The 23618-nt window shown below is 40.7% G+C and overlaps 1 protein-coding gene and 1 pseudogene across 12 annotated transcripts in view; one reads left to right on the top strand and one right to left on the bottom strand.

Moving 5' to 3' along the window:
* TRIM2 (tripartite motif containing 2) overlaps nucleotides 1-23618 on the bottom strand; it is a 187194-nt gene that overhangs the window by 19431 nt on the left and 144145 nt on the right. For all 12 annotated transcript variants that reach the window (XM_057302194.2, XM_057302191.2, XM_057302192.2 and 9 more), the window contains 2 exons: nucleotides 4401-4504; nucleotides 3990-4157 (listed from right to left, as the gene is read on the bottom strand). In XM_057302194.2, the coding sequence (XP_057158177.1) occupies nucleotides 3990-4157; nucleotides 4401-4504 (272 nt within the window). The remainder of the gene's footprint in view (nucleotides 1-3989; nucleotides 4158-4400; nucleotides 4505-23618) is intronic.
* On the top strand, nucleotides 9161-23595 carry LOC100992982 (annexin A2-like; annotated as a pseudogene).

The raw sequence follows: 23618 nt of genomic DNA, 5'->3' as shown, positions 1-23618 counted from the left end.
CTCAACCAAATAATATCAAATGGATAATTATCTAGAATAAAAAGAGAAAATAAAGGGTTACTTCCATTCTATCATGTAGTGACAACTAGGGCAGATCTGAAAGAATAACTTAAACATTGAACCAAAATTTCTTTCCACTTCCCTTCATCACTCCTAGTTTAGCTGCACTGGATTCAACCAAGTGAAAGGTAAGAATCCCTGCATTTCCCTGATTGTGTCAACCCCATCTTAAACAGAATAGTAAACAACAACAACAACAAAATATATATATATATTTTTTGAGACAGAGTTTTGCTCTTGTTGCCCAGGCTGGAGTGCAATGGCGCAATCTCAGCTCATTGCAACCTCTGCCTCCCGGGTTCAAGTGATCCTCCTGCCTCAGCCTCCCGAGTAGCTAGGATTACAGGCACCCATCACCATGCCCAGATAATTTTTTGTGTTTTTAGTAGAGATGGGATTTCACCATGTTGGCCAGGCTGGTCTTGAACTCCTGACCTCAGGTGATTTGCCCACTGCGGCCTCCCAAGGTGCTGGGATTACAGATGTGAGCCACTGTGCCCGGCCCAGCAAAAATATTTTAACCCTGCCTTTGGAATGGTTTAATCAGGGTATTTAACTCAACAAATAGTTCCTTAAATTGAACAGGAAAGAGATGAGATATTTTAGAGTAAGGTGGCCAGAGGTGTCTCCATTTGTTTGGATAGAAAAGGTTTCTAGATGGGCTGGAAGATAGGAGGCAGTGGGGAAGATAGAATAAATTTAGAGGAGGCAGAGAGAAATAAAAATTAGGGCTAATAAATTGGTGAATAAAAGAAAAGGAGATAAGATGTTACGTCTCTGGAACTACTAGGAATAAATACAAAGAGTCTACACTGGTGTTAAACGTGTGTCTTTCTCAGCACTTGTTTAATTTTACTGAGTCCCACCAAAGAAGAAAAAGAAGAAAATAAGTATCTCTGTCTATACCTGTGGATATTCCACTTGGATGAACTCCTGTGAGGGTCCTAAAGTGTTTACACATGCTATCCCTTTACCCTTTGGGTTTTGATCAACACCTATAGAAGAGGGTATTGCTGAAACTACACCACCTCCACTCCCCCAGTCCTCTAGGGGGCATGAGTGTTCTTTAGAGTTTATTCTCATTATTACCTTTAATATTCCAACTCTAAGAACCCAGTTCTTCTAAGAGTGTCTATTACAGATAGACTGTTGAACCACTGAACAAAAAATGCTTAGAGAGCCCTTCTTCCTTAGACATAAAACTCCTGTCTCCGTAACTGAACCTATTTTAGTATTAGCTTCTGAATTTACAAAGACAGATCACGGTTTTACTACAGAATAAAACATAAACAAATGGGTTGCCTCCAAACTATATAAACATTTTCAAGATATTCAAGATATAAATATTCACATTAAACTTGTCATATTTGGGTATGTCTTACCACATATACAATTATTAAAATGCAAAAAAGGGGGAAGAAGTTAGAGCTACAGAAAGGAGATTTTTATGTATATGTGGTCATCATACAGAGCCATTAAATTTCTAGTGAAACCAAAAATTCAAGGGTGATTGAAGAATTGCATGCAATATTATGGAATAAAAAATGACAGTTTTTCAGTCTCCAAAATTGACAAGATGCTGCCTCACACAAAACAGAGGCTCAAATCTGAGAGTTTCACAATTACGTAACTCATTTCATTAAAACAATGAGGGGACTACAGTAGTCTGAAGACTTTAAAAAGGAAAACAGAAATTCTTCCAGTAAGAAACCAATGAGTACACTTTGAGTAATCTTTAGAATTCCAGAATGGATTATGAAAAGCAGCATCTCCAAACTCCTAGACAAAGTGATGACCACCAGGTGCCTGCGTGAGGACATGAAGCCCAGATCATAGCTGATCAAACAAGACTTCATTTTTTGGACAGGGTTACTAGCGGCATGGAAAAGAATATTCATTTCTTAGATCCTTATTTTGTATGTGGCACATAAAATCTCATTTAGTCTTTGCTTAAATCCTATGAGATAGGTCTTTTTTTTCTTTTGAGACAGGGTCTTACTCTGTCACCCAGGCTGCAGTGCACAGGTGTAGTCACGGGTGACTGCAGCCTCTAACTTCTGGGCTCAAGCAATCCTCCCACCTCAGCCTCCCAAGTGGCTGGGACTACAGGCCTGTGCAACCACACCTAGCTAATTTTATTTTTTGTAGAGGCAGGGTCTTGCCATGTTTTCCAGGCTGGTCTTGAACTCCTGGGCTCAAGCAATCCTCCTGCTTCAGCTTCCCAAAGTGCTGGGATTGCAGGCATGAGCCACCATGCCCAGGCAAGATAGACCTTTTTTTTTTTTTTTGAGACAGAGTCTTGCTCTGTCGCCCAGGCTGGAGTGCAGTGGCATGATCTTGGCTCACTGCAAGCTCCACCTCCCGGGGTTCACACCATTCTGCTGTCTCAGCCTCCCCAGCAGCTGGGACTACAGGTGCACGCCACCACGGCCGGCTAATTTTTTTGTATTTTTAGTAGAGACGGGGTTTCACCGTGTTAGCCAGGATGGTCTCGATCTCCTGATCTTGTGATCTGCCCGCCTTGGCCTCCCAAAGTGCTGGGATTACAGGCTGAGCCACCGCGCCTGGCCAAGATAGATCTTTTTTAAATCAAAATTTTAAAAACGAGGCTATTGAAGCTCAAGGAAGTTACGATTTGCCGATGGCCAAACAGTAATAAGCTGGGATGGCAATGTGTTGATCTGAGTTAAAACTCATGTTATCAACAGAAATAGAAGTCTCTAGTAGGCTGGACGGGGAAATATATAAGGCATAATGCGGCCAGGCGCGGTGGCTCACGCCTGTAATCCCAGCACTTTGGGAGGCCGAGGCGGGCGGATCATGAGGTCAGGAGATCGAGACCATCCTAGCTAACACGGTGAAACCCCATCTCTACTAAAAATGCAAAAAGTTAGCCGGGCATGGTGGCGAGCACCTGTAGTCCCAGCTACTCAGGAGGCTGAGGCAGGAGAATGGCGTGAACCTGGGAGGCAGAGCTTGCAGTGAGCCGAGATCGCACCACTGCACTCCAGACTGGGCGACAGAGCAAGACTCCGTCTCAAAAAAAAAAAAAAAAAGGCATAATGCAAATGGCCCTTACAAAGATCTTTGACGAGGTGTCTCACAATTTTTTTATGAACAAATGTAGAAAATGGGCGGGCTGATACAATTCTTTGATGACACTTCATAAGAGAGATTTCTGTTATCACCAGAGGGCTCTCTACTCTTTGGCAATTAGGTGAAGACATTGAGTTAAATTTTTATTTGCAAAAAGCTGATGCTGGGAATGATAGCAAATATATCAAACAATGGGATCCCTCAAAGTGTAGCTCCACTTGCATTTTCTCTGGAAATTCAGTCTTTTCTTTTTTTTTCCAAGTCCCATATTATGTACGTATGTTTTCAGATTGTATCAATGTACGACTCATTAGAGACTGACATAAATTGTTTTCTGTCATTTCTTGTGTGTGAGTCTTTTTTCCAAAATGGGCCTGTACATTTTTAAAAGGTGGAAACTATTTTTTATAATTCTGTTTCTCCCATATCATCTGTCACAGGCCTGAGAAAGTAAAAAGTACTTCCTAAGTGACAACATGTAGACTAATTTGAGAAATATAAACTGCCTCTTAATAACTCTTTTGAAAACCTTGTTGTTTTTCATTGAATTGAGGTAACAGGACCAGTTTCCCTGTAAATCTACGGTTTTAAAGAAAAAAAGTGACTGACAACCTAATTGCTTTAAAAAACAAAGCCACATTTAGGATATATACGAATAGATTTATGAAATTATCACTGTTACTCTCACTTCACAAACTTAGATGTCAGATATCTTTGTGTATGAAGAACTGTTGAATGTTGCACTGCATCTCAAAAAAGAAATATGCAATTTCATCTTGTATTTCCTATTCCTTCTCTCCATTGTTTAGTGAACAATTAGTAGTTAATCTTACCTTAAATTTCCCATCAGAGGAGAAAATGCTGACCCATTTATTATCATAATCGGCAATGATTATGTCCCCACTGGGATGTACAGCCACTCCTGTGGGCCGCTGCAGCTGCCCCGGAGAGCGTCCCCGTATGCCAAAACGACTTTTGAACTGGCCATCATTGGAAAATATCTGTAAGATAAATTACATTCATTGGAATGTGAACTAGTACAGGCATCGCTGAGGAAGGCATAGGCAAAAACATCTGCCATACATACAGAGATCAGAACACGTAAACTCTATTTGAAGAAAAGTCTACATAAACATAAGCTTTTTTCCTTACACCATGTATCTGAAGTCTAAAGTAGGAATATATGTAACTATATCTATTTTTATCAATATAAGTAGTTAAAGGTATATAATTAGGGGCTATACCTGCACACATTGGTTGTTACTGTCTGCAATTAATATCTTTCCATTTGTAGATGCAGCTACCCCCTGAAGATTTGTAAACTCTCCTTTATTTCTTCCTTTGGTACCTAAAATAAATGATAAAATCATAAAAATTAAGCACTAAAGGGTTAGATTTCTCTGTTTCAGCAAGAGAATAATTCAGATTTCCACAGGTACCTGAGAATGCATTGTTTTTAAATATACTTTAAAAAAAGGGCACCCTCCCTCCCCAATGATCTAATCCATATGCTATTAAACCTCTCTTCCTGACCAACAGTCTCTGCAAAACCACTTTTTTAAGTAAATGTCAATCTTCTCTTATTAATTTGTAGCTGCATATTAACATGTTTAAAATATTCTTAGATCCCACAAAGACATCATGATAAAAACTAATACGGCCTGCCTTTATCTGACATGGCTTTCCCACTTTACCCTATGGCACTGCTATCTGCCAGGTCTGTGCTGCCTTGGGCATGGCAATAAACATTCTCAGCCCTGGTCACTCTGCCTCTGTCTTCTATCTTTGTGGATCTGGTTTGCATTTGGGGTGTGTGGGGCATTTGGGATGGTTCAGACTCAGTTTGGGTCTTGCCATTCTTGGTTTTAGTGGGAGAGGGAAACCTGGCAAAGGGGCCTTGCCCTAAGGATATGCAACAGGAAAGGGCCTTATTTTATAGTTTTGCCAAAATTCTACCCTCTCACTCAGCAGCTCTCGGAAGAAATGTGGATGCTTGGCTTTCAGTACATTTGACAAACCGAAGGCCACAGATGTTATAAAAATAGTAGGCGATTTTCATATTATGGATTTACTTGTAGATTATTTTCAAAGATTCAATATCTCACAGGCTGGATACTCTTCCTGAAATTATAAAAAGATATTCTCACAGGGTGCTTTGTAGATTAAATAAGAAAGGCAAAAGGAAATTCATTAATCCAAGAAAATATTTCCACCCATACCAGATTCTTTTTTTGATTTGTTTTGTTTTGTTTTGTTTGTTTGAGACAGGGTCTTGCGATATTGCCCAGGCTGGTCTCAAACTCCTGGGCCTAAGCGATTCTCCTGTGTCAGCCTCTCAACTAGTTGGAACTATAGGTACATACCACAATAACCACCACACCTGGCCATACTAGACTCTCTTTTAAAAGAATAGATGAGGCAGAGAGAAAAACAGCAAATCATCTACACGTTAACAGACATCTGGTTTTGTTTTAAAAGAAGTTTTTATGATTTATTTCAATAGGATGATGTAAATATTAATGAATGGAAACAATGAATTTTGCTCAAAAATGACCAGGAAGAAAGATAAATTTTTCATAGAGAGAGAGAACGATTCTTCAGGTTTATAATTTCATTTATATTCAAAAGAGCAATTTGGGCCGGGAACAGTGGCTCATGCCTATAATCCCAGCACTTTGTGAGGCCGAGATGGACGAATTACCTGAGGTCAGGAGTTCGAGACCAGCCTGGCCAACATGGTGAAACCCCATCTCTACTAAAAATACAAAAACTAACTGGGCATGGCAGTGTGTGCCTGTAATCCCAGCTACTCGGTAGGCTGAGGCAGGAGAATCGCTTAAACAAACATGGGAGGTGGAGGTTGCAGTGAACTGAGATCACACCACTGCACTCTAGCCTAGATGACAGAGCAAGACTCTGTCTCAAAAAAAAAAAAAAAAAAAGAGCCATTGCTATTTTGTTTTTCGACATCAACGCAGTGCCTTAGGAAAGGGTAGACAAGGATGCACTGGTGGTGGCCAATGTAAAACACCTGCTTAAGCACTGTTTGGGAACAGACTTGTCTGAAACAGATTTTTGGGTTTAGGAATTGAAATTGGTGATGGATTAAACTTAGAATAAAATCAACAACAAAATTGCTGGGCAGAATCATCATAGACGAGCTGGTTCTCACCAGACCCAGGTGGTGGTCAGTTCATTGAATCATGGACCCTATCAAGTTTACTCACTAACTCTGCATCTCATCTACTCGCACTAGCATGAAAGAAAAATTTGAGATCCAGATACTGTCATATTTTAATTCAAAAGTATCAGAAGAAAGGATCTTTGATACTTGATCCACATAGAATCCCCATAATATGCATGAATATGGAAGCAGTGAACACTCGTGAAATGGCGAGTTGTTTCTGGTAGTGGGGAGCAGGAAAGGAGTGGTTGGCCCTCGAAGGGGATATGTGCCAACATGGTTTGAAGTTAAGGAGAGCTTGAGTCTGTTTCCCACATGTAAGTTAAATCACAAGGTCGGAGGAACATCTGTTTGTCTAACGTTGCTTATATATTTCTGAAAGAATCTAGATGAAACGGGCACTGCCATTTTTATTTTATATTTGTTTTAAAACAAATATTATTTTTGGTCTTTCCCCCATGTCTGAATAATAGCTAGGTAACAGGTACAGCAAAACAGATGGGCTAGAAACAGAAACAATTCTAAAATGCTCAGCTTAGAAATAATTTTTCAAAGGTGGTATGGACAAGCCAGGGTCTCTTAAGAATAAAAACTTTGCTATTGTGAATAATGCCGCAATAAACATACGTGTGCATGTGTCTTTATAGCAGCATGATTTATATAGTCCTTTGGATATATACCCAGTAATGGGATGGCTGGGTCGAATGGTATTTCTAGTTCTAGATCCCTGAGGAATCGCCACACTGACTTCCACAATGGTTGAACTAGTTTACAGTCCCACCAACAGTGTAAACGTATTCCTATTTCTCCACATCCTCTCCAGCACCTGTTGTTTCCTGACTTTTTAATGATTGCCATTCTAACTGGTGTGAGATGGTATCTCATCGTGGTTTTGATTTGCATTTCTCTGATGGCCAGTGATGGTGAGCATTTTTTCCTGTGTTTTTTGGCTGCATAAATGTCTTCTTTTGAGAAGTGTCTGTTCATGTCCTTCGCCCACTTTTTGATGGGGTTGTTTGTTGCGGCATTATTCACAATAGCAAAGAATTGGAACCAACCCAAATGTCCAACAATGATAGACTGGATTAAGAAAATGTGGCACATATACACCATGGAATACTATGCAGCCATAAAAAATGATGAGTTCATGTCCTTTGTAGGGACATGGATAAAATTGGAAATCATCATTCTCAGTAAACTATCGCAAGAACAAAAAACCAAACACCACATATTCTCACTCATAGGTGGGAATTGAACAATGAGAACACATGCACACAGGAAGGGGAACATCACACTCTGGGGACTGTTGTGGGGTGGGGGAGGGGGGAGGGATAGCATTGGGAGATATACCTAATGCTAGATGACGAGTTAGTGGATGCAGCGCACCAGCATGCACATGTATACATATGTAACTAACATGCACATTGTGCACATGTACCCTAAAACTTAAAGTATAATAATAATAAATAAATAAATAAAAGAATAAAAACTTCATTTATCAAAAACATTTTATAGGCCAGGCATCATAGCTCGCGCCTGTAATCACAGCACTTTGGGAGGCTTAGGCAGGAGGATTGCTTGAGGCCAAGAGTTCGAGACAGCCTGGGCAACACAGTAAGAACCCATCTCTACAAAAAAAAAAAAAATTGATAAACACAAGCATGGAATTAAACAAGATGAGGAAATGAGGACCAATTAACTGAGACTGGACCATAAACCAAAGAAGTGACTATATAAAACCCAGGCTATTCTAGATTCTTGCTTATATAAAATTGAAAGTGCACCCAGGCTTAGAGGGCATACAAGGAAGGGAACGAAATACTGAAAAACAGGAGAGAAGGGGCTAAAAAGCACCTGAACAGAATAGATGAACACTGATTTACTGTCTTTGTGGTCCAGGTAGGGACAAAAACTGCCTGCTGCTCTCCTTCCTCTAACCTTTTGTCTATCCTGCTAGAATGATGCCTATTCTACTCAGAAGACCATGCAGACAGTAGCAGCTGATAAAAGGAAGAGAAAAAAAAAACAGAGAAAATAGTGCTTTAGTACTAGTCAAGAAGGTGTCTTAGTCAAAAAGAGTCTGTTTTCCTTTTGAAAATATGGACATGATGTTGCAGGAGGGAAAATATGAGGAAAAAGTACTACACTTTTTGCTCTTTACAGAAATAAACACACGTTTTTTCAGTGTGAGTAGAAATGGGCAATAGTTGTATTTTGGGGTATAATTTTAAAACTTGGGAAGATATTTAGTTGGATTCCATAGTAATAGACCATTCAGAGCAAGGAGAAGGAAGACTCTATGCTTAGCTTGAAATGAATGTGAGATGTTCCATACCTGCTAATACTAGGTCACAAGAGCAATGGACTGTGTTGCAAAAGACCACACTGCTGGAAAGAGGTTCCATGACCTCTGCTGAACTCAAGGGCAATGTGTTGGCCCAGCTCTTATTCTTGGTTTGAATTTAAGGAGAGCTCAAGTCTGTTGCCCACATGTAAATTAAATCACAAGGTCAGAGGAATATCTGTTTGTCTAACATTGCTTATATATTTTTGAAAGAAGCTAAACGAAACAGGCACTACCATTTTTATTTTGCAATACTTGTTTTTAAAAAATCTTTTCTTTAAGCTCTATGGCTCGGTTTCTGAATGGCTGGTTGGGATTCCTGGTAACATCTCCTGATTCTTACGGTCCTCTTTTGTCGTATTGGAGATTATTGATTATTATTATTTTTTAAACTCTACCTGAAAGCACAGCAGAATCAATGTGTTACTCCTGAAGATTAAAAGGACACCACTAGCATATACTTGGGAAGACAATTGATGCCGACTATTTTCACCAACAGTTAGACTAGAAATATCTTGATGGTGATGCAGCACTACAGCAGATTGTCATTATGCTGAAATGTTCAAGTGTTTGCAAAGTGTCTTAAGGCAATTCCAGAAGTTAGAAATAATTTGGGATCATGCCTTACTCTTCAAGCTTTTCAGTAAATTCTGTTTCATTTGTAGAAAGTCTCTTCTCTCTCTCTAAAGTATTCTAAATATATAATAAAAACTAGTTCTTTCATAACAAATATAAATAACACAAAACACATATAATACTTATAAAATATTTTTCTATCTACATTAATGTAAAAGATTTCATTTGATGGTTACATATTAGCTAGTAGAATGAATAACAAGAATTTTTAAAGTAATTATAATCAATTTAACAATTATTCTATAATTCCATAATTAAATCATTTTGTTTTTCCAGATGCAAGTCTAGCCTATGAAGTACAAAATGAATTTTTAATTCAACAGCTTCTCACCCATATTCTTCCTGGTCACTTCCACCTACCCCTCCAGGAAGATTACATAAGGTGAACGCTTAGACTGAAATAGGGGATCAATAAATGCAGATTTCCTCTCACCACCCACTCCAACTTAATATGAAATTAATGCTGGCCGGGCACAATGGCTTACACCTGTAATCCCAGCACTTTGGGAGGCCAAGGTGGGTGGATCACTTGAGGTCAGGAATTTGAGACCAGCCTGGCCAACATAATGAAACCCCATCCCTACTACTAAAAATACAAAAAATTAGCTGAGCATGGTGGCGCATGCCTGTAATCCCAGCTACTCAGGAGGCCGAGGCAGGAGAATTGTTTGAACCCAGGAGGCAGTGGTTGCAGTGGGCTGAGATCATGCCACTGTACTTCAGCCTGCAAGACTCCATCTCAAAAAAAAAAAAAAAAAAAAAAAGGAAGTTAATGCTAAATAAATCTAGATGTTTTGAATGGAATCATGCAACAAGATGAAACTGAGCCAAGTGTAAGATCTAACACAGGATCTTCAATCAAGTAGGTGCTTAACAAATGTTTGCTGGATGAAAAAGTGCATGAATAAGTTATTAATGAGTGAGTAAATTACAACCCCCATTGTATCACTGGAAAACAAAATGTTCAATTATATTTATAGCACTTTCATGTACATTTTCTCACATACCATCCCATGAGATAGCAGGACAAACATTATCATCCCCATTTTATAGATGAGAAAGTTGAAGCTAGACACATTACCGAGATCATCAGAGACGGGGAAGAATAAAACCTGGTTCTCCTGATCCTTTACATAACACTTTTTTCCCCAATACACACATGGCTTCTTCTGGGTTTTGGTGGTGAAGATAATTACATTTTGGGCTCACATGAATCATGTTTTCTCTTTAAAATCCTTTAGAAACCCCATCCTTTAACACATGATACTTTATTTAACTGTCTGTATCCTTCACTACACTGTAAGTTGCTTGAGGGCAGGAGCAACATCTGTCCTGTACACCATTGCACCCTATAACACAGCATAGTGCCTAGCACTTAGTCAATATTAGTTGCATCTTTTTCCACTTGAAATGCAAGAAGAGTTCCCAAGGATGAGATTCTCAAGGATGGGGTGAAGGTCCTATAATGACCTAAGATGCCAACTTAGCACGACCTCCCTCCTCATATATTTTAGGGAGGAAAGGTGGTAGTTTGCAGAGGTGGGGCAGGGGAGAGGGGCATAAAATAATATATTTTCACCTCAGCATCTGGGGACGCTCTCAGGTCTTGGTGCCCAGCCCAGCTTCCTTCAAAATATCTGCTGTTCATGAAATCCTGTGCAAGCTCAGCTTGGAGGGTGAACACTCTACACTCCCAAGTGCATTTGGGTCAGTCAAAGCCTACACCAAATTTGATGCTGAGCAGGATGCTTTGAACATTGAAATGGCCATCAAGACCAAAGGTGTGGATGAGATCACCACTGTCAACATTTTGACTAACCACAGCAATGCACAGAGACAGGATATTGCCTTCATCTACCAGAGAAGGACCAAAAAGGAACTTGTATCAGCACTTAAGTCAGCCTTATCTGGCCACCTAGATAGTGGCTTTGGGCCTATTAAAGACACCTGCTCAGTATGATGCTTCTGAGCTAAAATCTTCCATGAAGGGGCTGGGAACCAACAAGGACTCCCTCATTGAGATCATCTGCTCAAGAACCAACCAAGAGCTGCAGGAAATTAACAGTCTACAAGGAAATGTACAAGACTGATCTGGAGAAGGACATTATTTCGGACACATCTGGTGACTTCTGCAAGCTGATGGTTGCCCTGGCAAAGGGTAGAAGAGCAGAGGATGGCTCTGTCATTGATTATGAACTGATTGACCAAGATGCCCGGGATCTCTATGACGCTGGGGTGAAGAGGAAAGGAACTGAAGTTCCCAAGTGGATCAGCGTCATGACCGAGCGGAGCATGTCCCACTTCCAGAAAGTATTTGATAGGTACAAGAGCTACAGTCCTTATGACATGTTGGAGAGCATCAAGAAAGAGGTTAAAGGAGACCTGGAAAATGCTTTCCTGAACCTGGTCCAGTGTATTCAGAACAAGCCCCTGTATTTTGCTGACCGGCTGTACGACTCCATAACGGGCAAGGGGACTCAAGATAAGGTCCTGATCAGAATCATGGTCTCCCACAATGAAGTGGACATGTTGAAAATTAGGTCTGAATTCAAGAGAAAGTATTGCAAGTCCCTGTACTATTACATCCAGCAAGACACTAAGGGTGCTGTACCTGTGTGGTGGAGATAGCTGAAGCCCGACACAGCATGAGCGTCCAGAAATGGTGCTCCCCATGCTTCCAGCTAACAGGTCTAGAAAACCAGCTTGTGACTAGCAGTCCCTGTGGCTGTTCCTGTGAGGATGACGTTAGCATTGCCCCCAACCTCATTTTAGTTGCCTAAGCATTGCCTGGCTTTCCTGTCTAGTCTCTCCTGTAAGCCAAAGAAATGAACATTCCAAGGAGTTGGAAGTGAAGTCTATGATGTGAAACACTTTGCCTCCTGTGTACTGTGTCATAAATGGATTAATAAACTGAATTTGTACTTTAGAAACAAGTAAAAAAAATATTTTTTTTTCCTGTAAAGTCTCTGAATTCATGCTAAGCGATTTTACACATCCATTTTAAATTACACTGTTCTAGAGTAAAACGAGTGTTTCATTCAACTTCTCATCGACTCATTAAGGTATGGTGTATAATGAATTAAATAATTTGAGACTATTCACCTGTAATTCTTTCATTCCCTCCCACATCATCTGACTTCCCCTTTGTTCAATGACTCTTTTTAGTATAATAGCTAATAAAACCAGCTCATGGTTTCTAGTCAGCAAACTCTTTAACAGTCAAGGAAATATAATCCCTGTGTTTTAAATCATCATCAACAGATGCTCTAAGCTATTTCTCTAAACTCATTCAGGGTTGTTTTCTAATACAATATTAGAGTAATGTAATAACTCACTCACAGTGGGCATACACTTAAGTTTTCAAGTATTAGAAGCATCAAATATATCAACTTTGGAAAACCAAATAGTTAAAGGGCATTTTCAATGAAGAGGAATCATTGTGCAATTTAAAAGGCAGGGGCTTCACTTCTCTAAGCTTCCATTTCTTCAACAGTAAGGATAATTATATGTTGTCCTAGTAATATGGCTCTTGGCAGGGCAAGGACTGGGAGCCTGGGAGGCCAGGGGAGCTCTGATATGTAGCATTTCCCATTTCTATAGTGTAAATGCTTTCATCAAGGCCAATTGCAAGCTACCAATATGAAGTCACTGAATAAGCCAGTATGGCCTGGCTCCAGCATAACAAATATGATGCTGTAGGGTTATTGGGAATGGAAAGTATATTATATCTACTAAGAATTGTAAGTAGCAATTCTTGCCTGGCTCAGAGAATGCCTGTTCGTTTCTCCTGCTTCCATTCCCCATCTATTCCTTCTTGAACTACAACGCCTATCTTTGACATTTCACTGAAGCTAATGATTTAAAGTAACTTCTCTATACTTTTTGCTTCCAAATTGATGTCTCTAGCCCTGACTTCTTTGCTGAGCTCCAAACCTATACTGCAAACTGCCTACTATACACTTCAACCTGGAAGATCAAAACTGACACATATCTGCTCTTCATCTTGGCTTCCTTTTCTTGGTTAATAATGATAATGACAATAGCAGTCAATATTTATTGAGTCCTTACCATGTGCCTGCACTGTTCTAAGCCTTTACATGCATTATTTTAATACTCACCATATGTGGTATACATTAATATCATTCCCATTTTACAGATAAAGAAACTAAGGCACAGAGAGGTTAAATAATTTCCCCTAAGTCATATGGCTAATAATAGCAGGCTGGGATTCAAACTGAGCAATTAAACTTTTTTTTTTTTGAGATGGAGTCTTGCTCTGTCATCCAGGCTGGAGTGCAATGGCATGATCTTGGCTCAATGCAACCTCTACCTCCCGGGTTCGAGCGATTCTCCAGCCTCCTGAGTAGCTGGGATTACAGGCACCCGTCACCATGCCCGGCTAATTTTTGTGTTTTTAGTAGAGACGGGGTTTCACCATGTTGGTCAGGCTGGTCTCAAACTCCTGACCTCGTGATCTGCCCACCTCAGCCTCCCAAAGTGCTCCCACAGGCATGAGCAATTAAACTTTTGATCTCTGCTATAGTTTGAATGGGTCCCCCCAGAAAGTTACTGTTATTAGAACCTTAATTCCCAAAGTGGTAGTGTTGAGAGGTGAGGCTTTTAAGGGGTTATTGTGTTGTGAGGGCAGAGCCCTCATGAATAGATCAATACCATTTTGGAGGGGTGAGTTCTCACAAGAATGAGTTGTTTTAAAAGGGAGCTGAGCTTGTTCTTGTGGTCTCTTTTGCATTTGCTCACTTATCCTTCAGCTTTTCCACCATATTATGATGCAGTACAGAAGCCCTAGCCAGAAGCTGCCACCATGCCTCTGGACTTCACAGCCTCCAGAACCATGAGCCAAATACAATTCTTTCCTTTATAAATTACCCAGTCTTAGGTATTCTGTTATAGCAACAGAAAAGGGACTGAGACAAGCTCTTTATCTACCATATTTCTATTTATGTTAACTATTAGTTCTAGACTACAACTATGAATATGCTAACTAGTACTACCTACTTTGCCTCTCTAAAATGTATTGGACACTATTTAATTCCAGGCATTGTTCCAAGCTTTTTTTGGTGTTAATTAATTTAATTCTCAAAACAAAGGAAACTTTGTAACTTTATAAAGGAAACCGAGGCACTGAGAGGCTAAGCAACTTACCAAAAATTGCACAGATAGAAAAGTAGCAGTGTTGGGGCAGTCTAGCTTCAGAGTTCACAGCCTTAACTATCTACTCTACTGCATCACTTCCCTACAGCACTCAAGTCTAACGGCTGGGAGTTTAAATAGTTCACCAAATTTCTCTCTCTCCTTCCAAAACATTTTATAAACATGCTGTTTTCTGTCTACTCCATCACATCACTCTAAATCCTGGCCCTTATAATAGCTCATGTGGACTACTGCAAAAGCTTCTTAATCATCTCCCTGCTCCCTTGGGAAACATTTCCAATAGATCTCCTATAATGCCTCCAGGTTCTCTGGAAAGTAAATATCTTAGTAAGTCACTATACTACATTACACCATTCAAAGCCTTCTCACCACCTGTATAATAACTATGGTTTCCAAACCTTAGTGTGCATAAGTAGCACTGGAGCTTGCAGAATGCAGATCCTTGGTACATCTCAAGAGATTCTAATTCTGTAAGAGCAGTTTGGAATTCAGAGATTTTAAATTATACCAGGCACCTCAAGGCATTCTCGTGCATGTGGTTTATGGACAACACTTTGAGGAACACAGGTTCAGAGAACAAAGTCCCAGCTCCTTATCAAGGAAACAACCTCCTCTCTGCTTGTATCTCATTTCATTTGATGCTCCAAAATAATGGAATCATTTACAGTTCCTCAAACTACTCAGTTTCTCACTTTCATGCCTTTGTACCTGCTTTCCCTTCCTCTAAAACACTCTTTTCCTCCTTCCATCTGACAAATTATTTCTCTTTCAAACCCAGCTTAAATTTAAATGTCATCTCAAGGGGCCGGGCATGGTGGCTCACGCCTGTAATCCCAGCACTTTAGGAGGCCAAGGCGGGCAGATCACTTGAGGCCAGGAGTTGAAGACGAGCCTGGCCAACATGGTAAAAGCCCATCTCTACTGAAAATACAAAAATTAGCCAGGTGTGGTGGTGCATGCCTGTAGCCCCAGCTACTTGGGAGGCTGAAGCAAGAGAATCACTTGAACCCAGGAGGTGGAGATTAAAGTGAGCTGAGATCATGTCACTGCACTTCGGCCTGGGCAACAGAGCAAGACACTGTCTCAAAAAAAGAAAGAAAGAAAGAAAAAAAAAGTCATCTCTAGGAACCTTCCTTAACTTCTTTCCACATGCCAGCCTTCTCCCCCCACCATCCTGACTTCTGTGCCTTGATTTATACTGAAGGCACTCCATCTTTTACATGTCTGTCTCCTTCTAAACTGTGGCCTCCTCTAGATCAGAGTAAGCATCTCATCGTCTTTTATAAGGATGACCTAACATAGAAGGTGCTCAAACAGCAGTCACATCCAACTAGAAGGCTGGATAATGAATGGGCAAAGATGAAAATCTGAGTTGAAATTACCCCAAAAAATATAAAGGTATTGCCCAGAAAATGACGAATGTCATGAATCTATAAAATTAATACATGTATTTAGGGTTGTTGTATAAACACCAATACATGTTTTATGAAATGATGTATCTTTAAGCATAAAATTAATGCTACAAAAAGCTTAGTATGTATGTTACCGGCTGAAAAGCAGAATCACCGTTGCCATCTCACATGTGTATGTGATTGGCTTTGAATGATTTCTGGATTACATGTGGCAGGCTTCACCACATGCACAAAATGATTATTCAATTCATAAATGTTCTGTTATCACATACCTAGCAGCACAAAGGCATAATTGTAGAAGAAAGTTGAACTCTTTTTTTTTTTTTTTTCTGAGATGGAGTCTCACTCTGTCACCCAGGCTGGAGTACAGTGGCAAGATCTTGGCTCACTGCAATCTCCGCCTCCTGGGTTCCAGCGATTCTCCTGCCTCAGCCTCCCAGGTAGCTGGGATTACAGGTGCGTGCCACCATGCCTGGCTGATTTTTATATTTTTTTTTTTTTAGTAGAGACGGGGCTTCACCATGTTGGCCAAGCTGGTCTCAAACTGCTGACCTCAGGTGGTCCGCCCGCCACAGCCTCCCAAAGTGCCAGGATTACAGGCATAAGCCACGGCGTCCAGCCAAAAGTTGAATCTTTTAATGATAACATAAACTCTACTGATTTGTAGTCAAAGGTACGGATGTTGAAAAGCCAAGTTCTTAGGCCAGTGCTGTTTGATATTGCCTAGCATAGTCCCATGCGTGTGAATATGAATGATTACCCCTGCAGCTGAATGCATTGTCACCTGATCTGTGTGTTCCTGGGCCTCCAAACGAGCATGACGGTGGTGAGAGGGAAGTTAAATCATGAGGTAGTTCACAACTTATCCTATTCAAATGGGCAAAGTACTTATGCAAATCATTCTTCTGGGTATTTTTTGGGAATTATAAATGATTAAAGACACCATCCTTGACCTTAAGGAATTTACCATCTTGGGTAATAAGACCCAGGCATAAGTAACAATAATCAAAGTGTATTTTGAAAGAGAAGGTGGTTTTTGAGGGAAGATAAAATTGGGAAAAGAATTCATGCACAAAGGTGTGTGAGAGCACAGAGGGAGTTCAAGTAGCCTCCACTGCTGATTTGTCCAACCTCATTACTTTTAATCCCTTTGACCTTTTCACACTATATGGGATGTGTCTCCAAAATAACAATCATGTCCTCTCCTCTTCACCTTTCTGTACTTCTTCACACTGGTCCCTTTGCCTGGGATACCAATTCTGCCTGCCAACCTGGGTAAGTCCTACCCATCATTAAAGTCCCAGTTTAAATTCCTTCCCATTTCTACAGCTTACCATCACCTATCTCATGCTGTTAGTTGCTCATACATCTATCATCCCAAACTGTCAGCTGAAGAGGGTGACAGAGATGTCATTTCCTTCATCTCTATATTCCCATCACCTAGAATAACGCCTGGCAGGCACTAGGTGCCCTAGAAATGTTTTTTGAGATATATTATTGCATAGTGAGTGTTGTCTTTTGACTAGATACTGGATTTGAATGTAAAGTTAAAGACGAATGCAAGAAAAAGAAAAAAACTAACAACAACAACAATGTAGGGATGAATTTAACCAAGGAGGTAAAAGATCTGTACACAGAAAACTATAAGACATTGATGAAAAAAACCGAAGACAACATAAATAAATAAAAAGATGGCTCAAGTTCATAGATTGGAAGAATATTAATAAAATGCCCATACCCCTAAGTGATCTAAAATGCAACTGCTATCAAAATATCAATGACATTTTTTCACAGAAATAGAAAAAGCAATCCTAAAATTCATATGGAGTCACAAAACCTCCCAAATAGCCAAAGCAATGTTAAGCCAAAAGAACAAAGCTGGTGGCATCACACCATCTTATTTCAAAATTGACTTCAAAGCTATAGTAATTAAAACAGCATGGTACTGGCTTAAAAACATAGACCACTGGTACAGAATAGAGAGCTCAGAAATAAATCCATACATTTATAGTTGATTTTCAACAAAGATGCCAACAGCACACAATGAGGAAAGATCAGTCTCTTCAATAAATGGTGCTAGGAAAACTGCATGTCTACATGCAGAACAATGAAATCAGACTTTCATCTCACACCATATACAAAAATCAACTCAAACTGGATTAAAGACTTAAACATAACACCTGGAACTGTAAAACCACTAGCAGAAAACATAGGGAAAAAGCTCCATGACACTGTTCTGGGCAACGATTTTTTGAATATGAATGCGAAAGCACAGGCAACAAAAGCAAAAATGGATACATGGAATTACATCAAACTAAAAAGCTGTACAGCAAAGGATCACCAGAGTGAAGAGACAACCTACAGAATGGGAGAATATTACATCTTGATAAGAGGTTAATATCTAAAATACACAAGAAATTCAAACAACTCAATAGAATGAAAAAAATAGCCTGATTTTAAAATAGGCAAAGGTTGGCTGGGTGTGGTGTGCATACCTATAGTTCCAGCTACTCCAGAGGTTGAGATGGGAGAACCACTTGAGCCTATTGAGCCCAGAGTTTGTATTCAGCCTGGGCAACAAGGTGAGACCCCATGTCTATTTTTTTTTTTTTGAGATAGAGTCTCGCTCTGTCACTCAGGCTGGAATGCAGTGGCGCGATCTTGGCTCACTGCAGCCTCTGCCTCCTGGGTTCAAGCGATTCTCCTGCCTCAGCCTCCCGAGTAGCTGGGACTACAGGCATTTTCCACCACACCTGGCTAATTTTTATATTTTCAGTAGAGATGAGGTTTCATCATGTTGGCTAGGCTAGTCTCGAACTCCTGCCCTCAGGTGATCCGCCCACCTGGACCTCCCAAGGTGCTGGGATTAAAGGCATCATCCACTGTGCCCGGCCCCCATGTCTATTTTTAAAATAAAAATAAAATTAAAAAAAGAAAGGCAAAGAACCTGAATAGACATTTATCAAAAGAAGACATACAAATGGCCAACCAGTATATAAAAAATGTAATCTCAGCACTTTGGGAGGCCGAGGTGGGTGGATCACAAGGTCAAGAGATCAAGACCATCCTGGCCAACATGGTGAAACCCTGTCTCTACTAAAAATACAAAAATTAGCTGGGTGTGCTAGTGCGTGCCTGTAGTCTCAGCTACTTGGGAAGCTTAAAACTGGGAGGCGGAGGTTACAGTAAGCTGAGATCACGCCACTGCACACCAGCCTGGCGACAGAGTAAGAATCTGTCTCAAAAAAAAAAAAATGTTGAACATCACTAATCATCACGGATATGAAAATTAAAACCACAATGAGATAATACCTCATACCTGTTAGAATGGCTATTACCAAAAACACAAAAGAAAAAATTAGTCAGTTATGGCGGCACATGTCTGTGGTCCCAGCTGCTTGAGAGGCTGAAGTGGGAAGATCTGGAGGTTAAGGCTGCAGTGAACCATGACCTCGCCATTGTACTCCAGCCTGGGGAAACAGAGCAAGACTCTGTCTCAAAAAAAAGACAAAAGATATCAAGTGTTGGCAGAGATGTGGAGACAGTGAACCCTGGCACAGGTTGGTGGGAATGTAAATTAGTACAGCCATTATGGAAAACAGTATAGAAGTTCTTCAAAAAATTAAAAATACAATTATCATATGAACCAGCAATCCCAGTACTGGGTATATATCTGTTAGAAACAAATTTTCGGTGCCGCAAAGAAATAGCACTCAAACATAAATTTAATTTTCTCAGCAAGGCAATTTTTACTTCTATAGAAGGGTGTGACTTGCAAACGGAGTAATGGTGAGAGCACACCTGACAAGGGAGGGAAGGGGTTCTTATTCCTGACGCAGGTAGCTCCTACTGCTGTGTTGTTCGCCTATTGGCTAGGGTTGGACCACACAGTCTAAGCTAATTCCAACTGGCTATTTTAAAAAGAGTACAGGTATGAGCCAGAGTGGTGGGGTGAGTAGTTCGGCGGGAAGGACGGTTAGGAACAGGTAACTAAAGGTGACTTAGGTCAGAGCAGGTGACCAGGGGTGACTCGGGTCAAAGCAGGTGATCGGGATGAGTCAGGACGGAGCAGGTGACCAGGGGAACAAATGTGAACTACCGATTAAAACTGATGGAAAAAGTTGTTTACTGAAACTACAAGGAAGTTAAACTTTAAAATGGAGGACAAAGAACTGAACATACTGACATACTGATTCTTTGAAAAGAAATCTAGAACTCACTGTATCTAACATATCTAAAGAAACTGAAGTCAGGATGTCAAAGAGATATCTGCATCCTCATGTTTCACTGCAGCACTGTTCACAATAGCCAAGATATGGAATCAACCTAAGTGTCCATCAACAAATGAATAAAGAAAATGTGGTATATATATACACAGTCTTTCACTGTGTGTGTATATATATATATACACACACAATGGAATACTATTCAGCTTCAAAAATTGAGGAAATCCTGTCATTTGTGACAATATGGGTGAACCTGGAGGACATTATGCCAGGCACAGAAAGACAAATAATACATGATCTCACTTATATGAGGAGTCTAAAAATGTTGAATTCATAGCAACAGACAGTAAAATGGTGGATACCAGAGGCTGGGGAGGGTGGGGGTAAAAGGACTGGAGAGATGTTGATAAAAAGACAGAAAAATTTAGGTAAATAAGAGGGATAAGTTCAAGAGAACTATTGTAAATCATGGTGATTGTAGTTAATATATTATGGCGAGGCATGGTGGCTCACGCTGGTAATCCCAGCACTTTGGGAGGCTGAGATGGGGAGATTGTTTGAACCCAGGAGTTTGAGACTAGCCTGGGCAACATGGCGAGACCCAACCCCTAAAAAAAACAAAAACAAAAATTAGCTGGGCTTGGTGACATGCAGCTGTGGTCCCTGCTACTTGGGAGGCTGAGGTGGGAGGATCACCTGAGCCCAGGAGGTAGAGGCTACAATGAGCCATGATCACGCTACTATACTCCAGCCTGGCCAACAGAGCAAGGCCCTGCTTCAATAACAAGAAAAGAAATATATTACATACACTTGAAAGTTGCTGAAAGAGTGGATTGTAAGTGTTCTCTATAAAAAAAATGATAAATATGTGAGGTAAGGCATATGTTAGCCTGATTTAGCCATTCAATAAGGTATACATATATCAAAACATCATGTTGTACACCATGAATATATACACATTTGGAGATTAGGTCTTTGAAGGGGTGATCAAATTAAAATGAGGCTGTTAAAGCGGGGCCCTAATTCAGTATGATTGGTGTTCTTATAAGAAGAGGAAGAGACAGTAGGGGCTGAGCCACAAAGGGATGACTATGTGAGGACAAAGAGGCAAGAAGGTGGCCATCTGCAAGGACAGAGGCCTCAGAGGAAACCCACCCTCCCAGCACCTGGATTTTGGACTTCTAACTCTAAAACAGTTCCAGTTTTTCAGAACCATGAGAAAATAAATGTCCATCATTTAAGTCACTCAGACTGTGGAATTTTGTTATGGCAGCCTTAGCAAACTAAGACAGCATCTTTACTTCATTGATAAACTCAGACATCATGCTGCATGCCAGGCACTGTTCTAAGTTCTTCACAAATGTTTACATATTTAAACACCTTTCCAGCAGTGCCAATACATCACTATGGCTGCATTTCTCAGTAGGTAGGAGGGGAGAAGATATACCCCCTTGTCCCTGGGGTGGGATCTGGAGGCTCAAAACCAATATAGTCTGAGCACAGGAAACCCCTGAAAGACATGTCTCTTTCCTCAAGCGGGTATCAGAGATGATGATGATGATGACGATGATGAATAATAAGAGTAAAATCTTAGCTACCATTAATTGAGCTCTTGCTGTACACAGGCACATGCCAGGCATATTACAAGAATTCTCTCATTTCACCCCCAACAGCAACCTTAAGATTTAGGTAATATTTCATTCCCTTTGTTTTACAGAGGAGAAAACACTGTTCAAAACGGGTAAGTAAGCCAGTTGCCCAGCTGGTGAGAAGAATCAAGATTCCAACCCAGATCTGCCCAATTCCAGTTCTGAGTCTTTCACTGCACATGGCCTAGGGGAGTAGACTGGGGTCACTTGGTGGGAGGTGTGGGGGATGGAGGTTTAAATGGGAAAATGAATTTGTTCGTAATGCAAGAGATCAGTGGGGAGCCAGCAAGTTTTTTGAAAAGAAAAGGTAGTAGGGATAATCTAAAAGCCTTAACAATTATATGTACAAAAACAATAGCTCTCATTCATTTAGCTCCTCCTACATGTCAGGCATTCAGCTTGGAACTTAGAATAGTTCTGATAAGCAGATATTTTTGCATTTTCATTTCATGGACATAGAAGTTGAAGTACAGGGAAGCTGAAAGATTTGCCCAAGGCTCAAGTAAGTGGCTGAACCGGAGTGGCAGACCTGGGCGCCTCCCAGTCCTGCATCCACCCAAGCTCGTCCACTCTGCTCTGGTGGAGAATCAACAACCCCTGCACCCATATCGCACATCTGGCCGTGAATGTATGAGGGCTTCCATGCTCTGAACAGACAAGTTACATATCATATCATGGTCTTTGCGAAGATTCAGCCTGAAGCATTAACATTGAGCAGCTCTGCCCAAGAACGTTCCACAGAGCCTTCATTTCCCAAGACGTTCCATGGAAAAAGTTCTATGGTTGGAAGTTTGGATGTGCTGCCTGTTATCTATCCCTCTCCTGCCTCAGAGACCTACAATGTACATCAGCAGATTCTAAAGGTTTTAAGAAGTTCTGCAATTTAAAAAAGTGCACTTCCTTCATTTAGCCTAAGGTTTCCCAAATTTATCTGAACCATAGAATTGTTTTTCTACATGTGCCAGCTAATATACAGTGCAGCACTCTTTCAGAGATACTGCATTGTTAAATGGAAGAGGGAGGAAGAGAAGTCTGCTGGAGCTACTTTTTGAAGCTAACTAAAATGCAGACTTTTCTCCCTTAAGAATCATCAAGCCTTTTGCTGTTTACATTTAGTTGCTTTCTACTGAGAACATAGAAAGTTTAAAAAGAGAGAGACCATAAATCAGAGGAGGGAAGGGCTATTTGCATTCCTAACTCTCTTGGCTCATCGGGTACCTTCTTGCTTCCACCCCAACCCCGCCTCAACCCCATTCTTTCTCCAAGTTTCCACCCCTCCTCCTCTCCTTGGGGCTGCTCTCCAGCTACACACAGCTGGAGGTGGTTGCAACTTGCAATGCACACATCCCCTCCCTCCTGCAATGCAGAAGCAGTGACAGGGAGGCATCACATGCTCTGCCAACCGTACAGCCTCAGCTCTGGCACAAGAAGACCCTCCCAGGGAAGAGGGGCGTTGGTGGTGGGGGTTAGGGGGAGGATTGCCAATTTTTCCTTCAAGATTTTCAGATTACGGGTGCTATGATTTTTCTATTTCTCTTTTTGCTTATTTTCAGCTTGTAATTTCCTACAATGAATATGCAGCACTTGTGTCTTAAGGAAGAGGAAGAAGAGAAAGGAGGGAGTAGGGAGGAGACTAGAGGCGGAGGAGAAGGAAATACCATCTCTGGAGGAGACTGCATAAGCTCGACTAACAAAATATATCAAATTTTATAGCAGTACATCTCCTAACACCTGCAGGTAGAGTTCTGGGCTGCAGTGTTGCTATTTGCAATGACACGTGCCCAGTTACCCCTTAACCAGTGCCAGCTCAGGCGTCGGGCACAGAAGCCCTCTCCTTAC

Source organism: Pan paniscus, chromosome 3 (assembly GCF_029289425.2).
Source record: "Pan paniscus chromosome 3, NHGRI_mPanPan1-v2.0_pri, whole genome shotgun sequence".
NCBI classification, from domain to species: domain Eukaryota; kingdom Metazoa; phylum Chordata; class Mammalia; order Primates; family Hominidae; genus Pan; species Pan paniscus.
Note: the sequence above shows the minus strand (reverse complement) of the source record. Positions and strands in the feature narration are given on the sequence as shown.